This window comes from Alosa alosa, chromosome 13, assembly GCF_017589495.1.
Source record: "Alosa alosa isolate M-15738 ecotype Scorff River chromosome 13, AALO_Geno_1.1, whole genome shotgun sequence".
Taxonomy (NCBI): Eukaryota; Metazoa; Chordata; class Actinopteri; order Clupeiformes; family Clupeidae; genus Alosa; species Alosa alosa.
The window spans coordinates 26,285,094-26,291,876 of record NC_063201.1 but is presented as its reverse complement, the minus strand read 5'-3'; the positions used below and the strand labels follow the sequence as shown (position 1 = coordinate 26,291,876).

Genomic DNA, 6,783 nt, shown 5'->3' with positions numbered 1-6,783 from the left:
TAAGCTTATGAAGAGGGAGGACGGGGGCCGGCTGGGGAAGGGGGGCATTGTGTGCCGTGGCCGTGCGTTATAGGATTGAGCTCAAGTTTCCTTTGTGCCTCGATTTTTTTGTGGAGGGATTATGTTCTTTGAGAGAGTTGTGCAGGCAGGCATACAGGGTGGAGGCGGTGAGATTGGAAAAGGGTTGGGGGTTGGGGGGGGGGCAGGAGCTGGGGGATGGCAATGTCTTTGTTCGGAGTAGCGATCATGAACAAGACAGAACTGAAAGACGGGGTGGAGGGGGGGAGAGAGAGAGAGAGAGAGAGAGAGAGAGAGAGAAAGAAAGAGAGAGAGAAGAAAGAGAGAGAGGTACATAGACCAGGGTTAAGAGACTGAGATACAGGGCTCCAGAGAGTATATACATGTAGTGTAAATGTGGTGTGTATGTGTGTGTGTGTGTGTGTGTGTGTGTGTGTGTGTGTGTGTGTGTGTGTGTGTGTGTGTGTGTGTGTGTGTGTGTGTGTGTTAGTGTGCGTGTGTGTGTGTGTGTGTGCGTATTTGTGGGTATGTGTGTGTGTGTGTCTGTGTGTCTGTGTGTGTTAGCAGGATGAGGGGGGTATGGTGCTGACAAGGAAGATGTCAGGCCATGTAACCATTCATGTTTAACAGTTTAAAATCAATTTACCTCCCAAGAAGAACCCGTTCTCTAAAGCAATACTTCATCCACAAGGGGACTTTCACCAGTTGGAGTGCCCCTCACTTTTCAAGAAGCACTGTTAGGGACAGTGAAAGAGATAACTTTTTTTTTTGCCTTAACTTTAGGGAAATTAATTCAGTACTTTATTCAATATGCTAAAAACTACCAACAAAAAGTTCCCAAATGTTTACAAAATATCAGTTCTTATCAATGTCACCTACTGGGCATTCTACTGTCATTTTTCACTGCTAGTATACTCTGAAATTAGGTGCTCCCTACTTGCTAAAGCGCCACATGGTACATTTGCATAGGATAACAAACATATAGCACAGCATTTGCATGCCTGAAAGTACACTTGAGTAACCGTAATTACACGTGACACCAATTACTCTGTTACTTTGTATTAAATTATAATGGAAAATTCCACTAGAGAATTGGAGCCTAATTGCATCTTAATTTGCATAATTTTGCATATTAATCACATCTCAGATGAATAATAAATTTCAGCAGATTTTTTAATTTATGCAAAGATAGAAAAAAATAAATCTAAAAAAAAAAAACATTTTTGCCAAAAAACAAACTATTACTGCATTTTCACTAATTTCTCTCATTACAAAGCCTCAAAGTTTGAAAAGATCTCTCTCTCTTTCTCTCTCTCTGGATGTGTGTGTGTGTGTGTGTGTGTGTCTGTGTGTCTGTGTGTGTGTGTGTGTGTGTGTGTGTGTGTGTGTGTGTGTGTGTGTGCACTGATGAGCAAATCCAACCATGCTTGTGGCTCATACTTAGTTGACCACCAGACTGCTAAGAAAAACTTTATACCTGACCAATTTGTGATTTTCATATAATTGCAAAGTGTCCGAATATTAGTTTAGCTGTATTAGAAAGAACCCAAACAGTGTTCTATGATCTGCCACTTTCTGGATGGAAAATAAACACCTGATTAGACCTCTTTATCCAAATTTGACCATAAACTTATTCGCAGGCAACAGTGCCTTGCAGTGGCTTAACAAGGAACATCTAGAATATCACAAACACTGTACACACCGATTGTTGGTAGACAATGATTTCTGGGTTAAAATGGCATAATTATCAAAACATAAAACAACATGAACTTAATAAATAAGTGCCTGACATTTTGATTGCACAGGTTAAAAAGCAACTTTATCAAGCAGGCATTCGGTGTCTTATGTTGGATTACACCTGTATCCCTATACCATTCTCATCAGGCAGGCTAGGTCAGGCGCATCGAGGACAGGACAGAAATAAATCAAGTACGACTATACTTGGTGATAACAACGTTATGTTTACTTTTAAGAACCGTTTGCGTCTAATTTCAATTGTTAAGACATGGATGAGTCCTCTAGCTTACGATCGAACCATACGAGTCGATGAGATTTTAAAACCCTGTGAAGAGTGTGGTGTCACGACAGAGCATCATTTTATCATTCTGCTCCAGTCAATCCACAGATGCAAAAGCATTTCAAACTGACAGAGGTAATTACTATAATACATCTTAGAAAGGTTTCCATATCTGAACGCTATTTTCAATAATCAAGTGCACCACTAACAATTATTTATCAATAAAATTAGTTACAGAACTTAGTGGGGGTGGATAACGCGCAGGTGTCTCTACTTGTCTTTCATGCGTGGAAATAATTCATCAAACGTGAATAAATCAGCATCTTTCACAAAGAAAATAGAAATACAGCACGAACACAAATGCTTGTGACCTGTAATCACCACTAACAGCGGGAGCGTAATGATGTTTTGGTCTACTGATCAAATTTTCAGCGTTTGAAACAATGATTTTTTTGCACCTGTGTTGCAGGCTAGGCGGAGATGCTCCGAGCGGAAACGACTCGAAAATTTTAGGCTACTTTAGTCCCAGGTATGAAATGAGAATAGATTGCTCTGTTTGTTATCAAGAGAAATGTCTGCAGGCTACTCAGAATACTAATCAGCTATGTTGACCATAGGTTGTCCCACAGAATGTGCTCATTTGGTTTGGAGACTTTTATATAGAATACGGCTAATTTGATAAAGCGAGATAGGTCTAACGCATTCCCTAACTTTATGTTGAAAATGCGTAAAATTCACAAAGGAAGGTGTTTTTCTTGAAAGTCTTAAAAAATATCTATATTTAATAAAACAATCCATGTAAAAGACATGATAAAAGTAAATGATGTCTTTAGAATAACCTAGTCGCCTTCTTTCACCTTATGCACTCACCTTACCATGCTACGCACTCAATTTACGCGCTGACAGAGGCCACAGAAGTTTGTGAGGTTACCTTCGGCATAACCAATCTACAATTTAGGATGTGTCTCCATCTACTGGATTGCCTCGAATTTGTCTCAATTCTGGTTATTCTCTCCAAAAGCATTATGGGTACAGCGGGAGACAGTTGCATAAGGTTGACCGGAAGCAAACTGTAAAGAGGACACGGCATCCCCGTCACCACATGCATAATGAACTATATTGTTTTTATTTTTGTTAAGGGCCGAAGGGACTCGTAATGCAGCGCATCGCTTACTTTGCAACGTGCCATGAACTTGGAGGGATAATGGGGTGCAAGCCGTGGGCCTGTCCTTGGAAGAGAAACCCTCCTGCTAACCAGACCCCATTCAGCTCCTGGGCGTTTCTACAACCATGTAGCTCCCGTCCGCTGGAAGGGACAGAGTTCTCTAATTGCACCTTGCATAATCTAAGGAGACAAAATACGCTATTTGTCTGTCAGAGATTCAGACAGTACAGCAGCGACAGTGACAATGAGCCCAAGAAGTCAAGACGACCAGCCATCTCTGTCGTGGGCATTCCAGATCCCATCTCATGGATACGAAATAAAATCATAATGGTCTTCATTGAACTCTATTTTGATATAAATATTTCTAGCGTGGAATTTGATACTGGAGTGAAGCAGGTAGCTACTTTTGCACTTATTGAGCTGTCATTGCTGTGCCACTGTTGAAACATTGTGAAAATTGTCAAAGGGAAACTATGTTTCTGCCTTGATGATTATGAGTGTTCAAATAACATGAAGGCCACTGTCAGAAAATAACATATCAACTTATGAAACAAATGTTAATCATATTGTGTGGGTTTTGTTCTTAGGCTGTGGTACACGTCTCTACAATGGTCTCCAATGGCAAGTTTGAGGATTTGAGGGGTGTTCTGTCTGATGAGGTACTAAACAAACAGCTTTGTGCCCACACGAGTAGGCCTACCGGTGGAAATATTTTGAGATTGCAGAGGTTTCATAAGAGTTCTCAGCCGAATAACTATCTGTATTTCAGGCTGTTGAAAGAGTCAAGACGAAATACAACGTTTTATCAGATGTCCAGAGAAGAAACATAGCTATCTGTTCAGATGATATTGTGTTTTTACTTCCTGAAGACGTCTCTGTGATCTTTGATAATCGAGGTACAGTGTTGACTGTCTCATCTCCATATTTCATATTTCAGTGTCATGCCAACCAATGTGCTTTATAAGAGAAGGGGTTTTATGTGATCGGAATCTAAGTAAAGCATCAGCGTCTTATAAGTTGCAAGTCAAGTTAATATTATGCACTTGCAATGGACACAAAGTCTTCACACAAGGGCATGAACATCATCTAGCTGTGTGAAATGCAGTGCTAATGGTTCATGTTATCATCTCCAGGGAGGAAATATTGTTACGTCTTGATGCGCTTGTGGCACCTGTCAGATGCAGATATCCCTGAGGACCCTGAGAGCACACGGATCTTCAGAGTAGAGGACAGCGGAGAGGACCCATCTAAGAAGATTGTGACCGCTGTGTATGAGTAAGAGACAAGTCTGCCTCACTATCGTGTAGAGGAAGAATTTTTTTGATGTAGAGGATTCACTTGCAGTTGTAAACACTATGGAGTCTTAACCCATGATGGCATTAATTTGTCACACATTGAAAGTGCCAGTGTGTCACCCTCCCAAATGGTGTCCCTCATCAAAGGGTTAAGAAAGGAAGTCATCTTGTTAAGTTGTTTTGTTTGATTGATAAACCAAGGAGACTTTTAATAGCCCCAAAGTTTCTTGAGGAAGATTCTTAGAGAAATTGATGCCATTGATTGATGAAGTGTTTTAAGTGTTTTTTATTTAGTTAATGGATTCTTAGCTTATGGCAGGCATTCATTTTCAGCAGTGGTTTGATGGATATATTATTGCTAATCGGTTTGCTCTGAGCTGTTTGCACACACACACTTCTCTTTCCTTTGTGTCTCTGTTGCACATCTGCAAATATCTCCATCTGTCACCTACTCACACTTTGACTCCTCTAATCACTTCAGACACAAAGGAACAAATTAGTCATGGTGTAGAATCTCATACAGAGCCATCCCCAATTATTCCAGCTGTTTTCTTCAGTTGGGTTGAGGAAGTTTGTGGAAATGTAGGTTGGATAAATGTATACAGAAGATGATCTAATGATCTAATACTTCTGGGTATGTGTTCCACACCCACCTCCCTTCCTGTCCTTGCGTAGGTTTCACCAGGAGCTGACCAGGGGAGTCGAACCAGACTGGACGGTGACACACATCTGGCACTGGAAACAGCTGGAGTGACGTGCAAGCCTCATCAAATGGCGCCTCACATGGAGGACATTCTGGATGTCCGCCACACTCCCATTTTCATGATTTTCAGATTGCTCAAACACAATAAATTATTTCATGGGTTAACCCAATTTGTCTCCTGTGTTTACAATAGACTGCATACAGCATTTAGAGGCACAACTTTAAACTCAACAACTTGTATGGCTAACCGAATGTTCTATTTATTCTGGGCATGTACTTTGACTGTGGAGGACTGAACTTGTGATGGAGGTTCATCCTCAGGTGAGCAGGTTTGGAAGCATGGGACTAGTACAAATGGAATCACTCATTTCACAAAACGGATCACAGGCTACTCACACAAAAACACTATTCTAATAGGTCAGTCTGTTTAAATTCCTTTTGGAAATGCATAGTTATTGTTAATGAAGGTTTTATTCTGTCAATATGCCTTAATGCAGGCCTATTAATACAAAGATCATCCAAAGTTTTTTTGTCATTAAATTGCTTCATGAAATGCTTCACAATGTCAATTATTTCCTAGAATCTGCCACTAGAGTGTGCTAACCCATGCCTACCCGTATCTGAAAATAAAATTCTTTGTAGACCTTAGCTCAGACAAAATGTCATCAGAACTACGAAAATGTACACTTGTTTGTAAATTATGAATCACACTTAATACACCTGATAACCCCCTTTTTTTAAAATTTCATTTAGAAAAGTCCTTTATAAGTGAACAGCATTTTATATCTTTAGACCTTTTTTTAAAAAGTAACAGTTCGTTTTTTTGATACAATACAGAAAATTACATGAATACCAAATACTGTTTCTGGGGTCTCTAATCACATTGTGGATTTTAAACCTGACATATGGTCAATTAATTATCCTTTAATTACATTCTGATACATTTAGCAAAACTAACAATAAGTGACATACTGTGTGTGGGCTGTAATAATATTAGGCTTGAATTTTCAAGAACAAAAACAAAATCAAAATTATGACCTCTTGTGATACATAAGAGTAAGAATTAAAATCCTTTCGTGCAATTAGTATTCACACTCTCCATCTGCTATATGCATATGAGAATGTAATGACTAAAATGAAAAGACAAAACCTGCACTGCTGCTTGAGTGTCAGCCCTGGCTATTGAAATCATTACCTTGTTGCGAAGGTGACTTTGACTTTGATAAATGTGATTATTCATCTCTTCCATTTCACAGTATGCATTATTTATTGTATTTGCAGCTAAATTACTAGAAAATAATTTAGACCTGTGATTAACATGCTTTGTTTCACAAGGAGGGATTGACAGTGTCTCTTTGAAGCTTGCGTGTCATCGCTTTCAGCTGACAAACTCCTCAAATGACATTATTAGAGATGCATTCCTTGGCAACGATGGAGAGCCATAGAATGGTGCCATTTAAAAGAATGCATTAAACCATGCCACAGTGGAATATGATGCGGGATTATATTAATTTTCATACCCAGTAATGATTAGGGTCTGCCCAAGTTTGCGTGGGGGTTTTTGTCACATGTTTGTTAGCAAGTC

At 39.6% G+C, this 6,783-nt stretch overlaps 1 protein-coding gene across 2 annotated transcripts in view; it reads left to right on the top strand.

Moving 5' to 3' along the window:
* The window catches only part of si:dkey-82o10.4 (uncharacterized protein LOC797793 homolog), a 30,675-nt gene extending 25,307 nt beyond the window's left edge, over positions 1 to 5,368 (top strand). The window contains exons 1-6 of one of the 2 annotated variants that reach the window (XM_048260386.1): positions 2,512 to 2,564; positions 3,175 to 3,596; positions 3,788 to 3,859; positions 3,970 to 4,096; positions 4,334 to 4,475; positions 5,171 to 5,368. In XM_048260386.1, coding sequence (XP_048116343.1) covers positions 3,192 to 3,596; positions 3,788 to 3,859; positions 3,970 to 4,096; positions 4,334 to 4,475; positions 5,171 to 5,249 — 825 coding nt within the window. In that variant the 5' untranslated portion in view covers positions 2,512 to 2,564; positions 3,175 to 3,191 and the 3' untranslated portion in view covers positions 5,250 to 5,368. Of the gene's footprint in view, positions 1 to 2,511; positions 2,565 to 3,174; positions 3,597 to 3,787; positions 3,860 to 3,969; positions 4,097 to 4,333; positions 4,476 to 5,170 lie in introns of those variants that run through there. The other variant, XM_048260385.1, reaches the window with a different exon arrangement.
* The last annotated feature ends 1,415 nt before the right edge of the window (positions 5,369 to 6,783 follow it).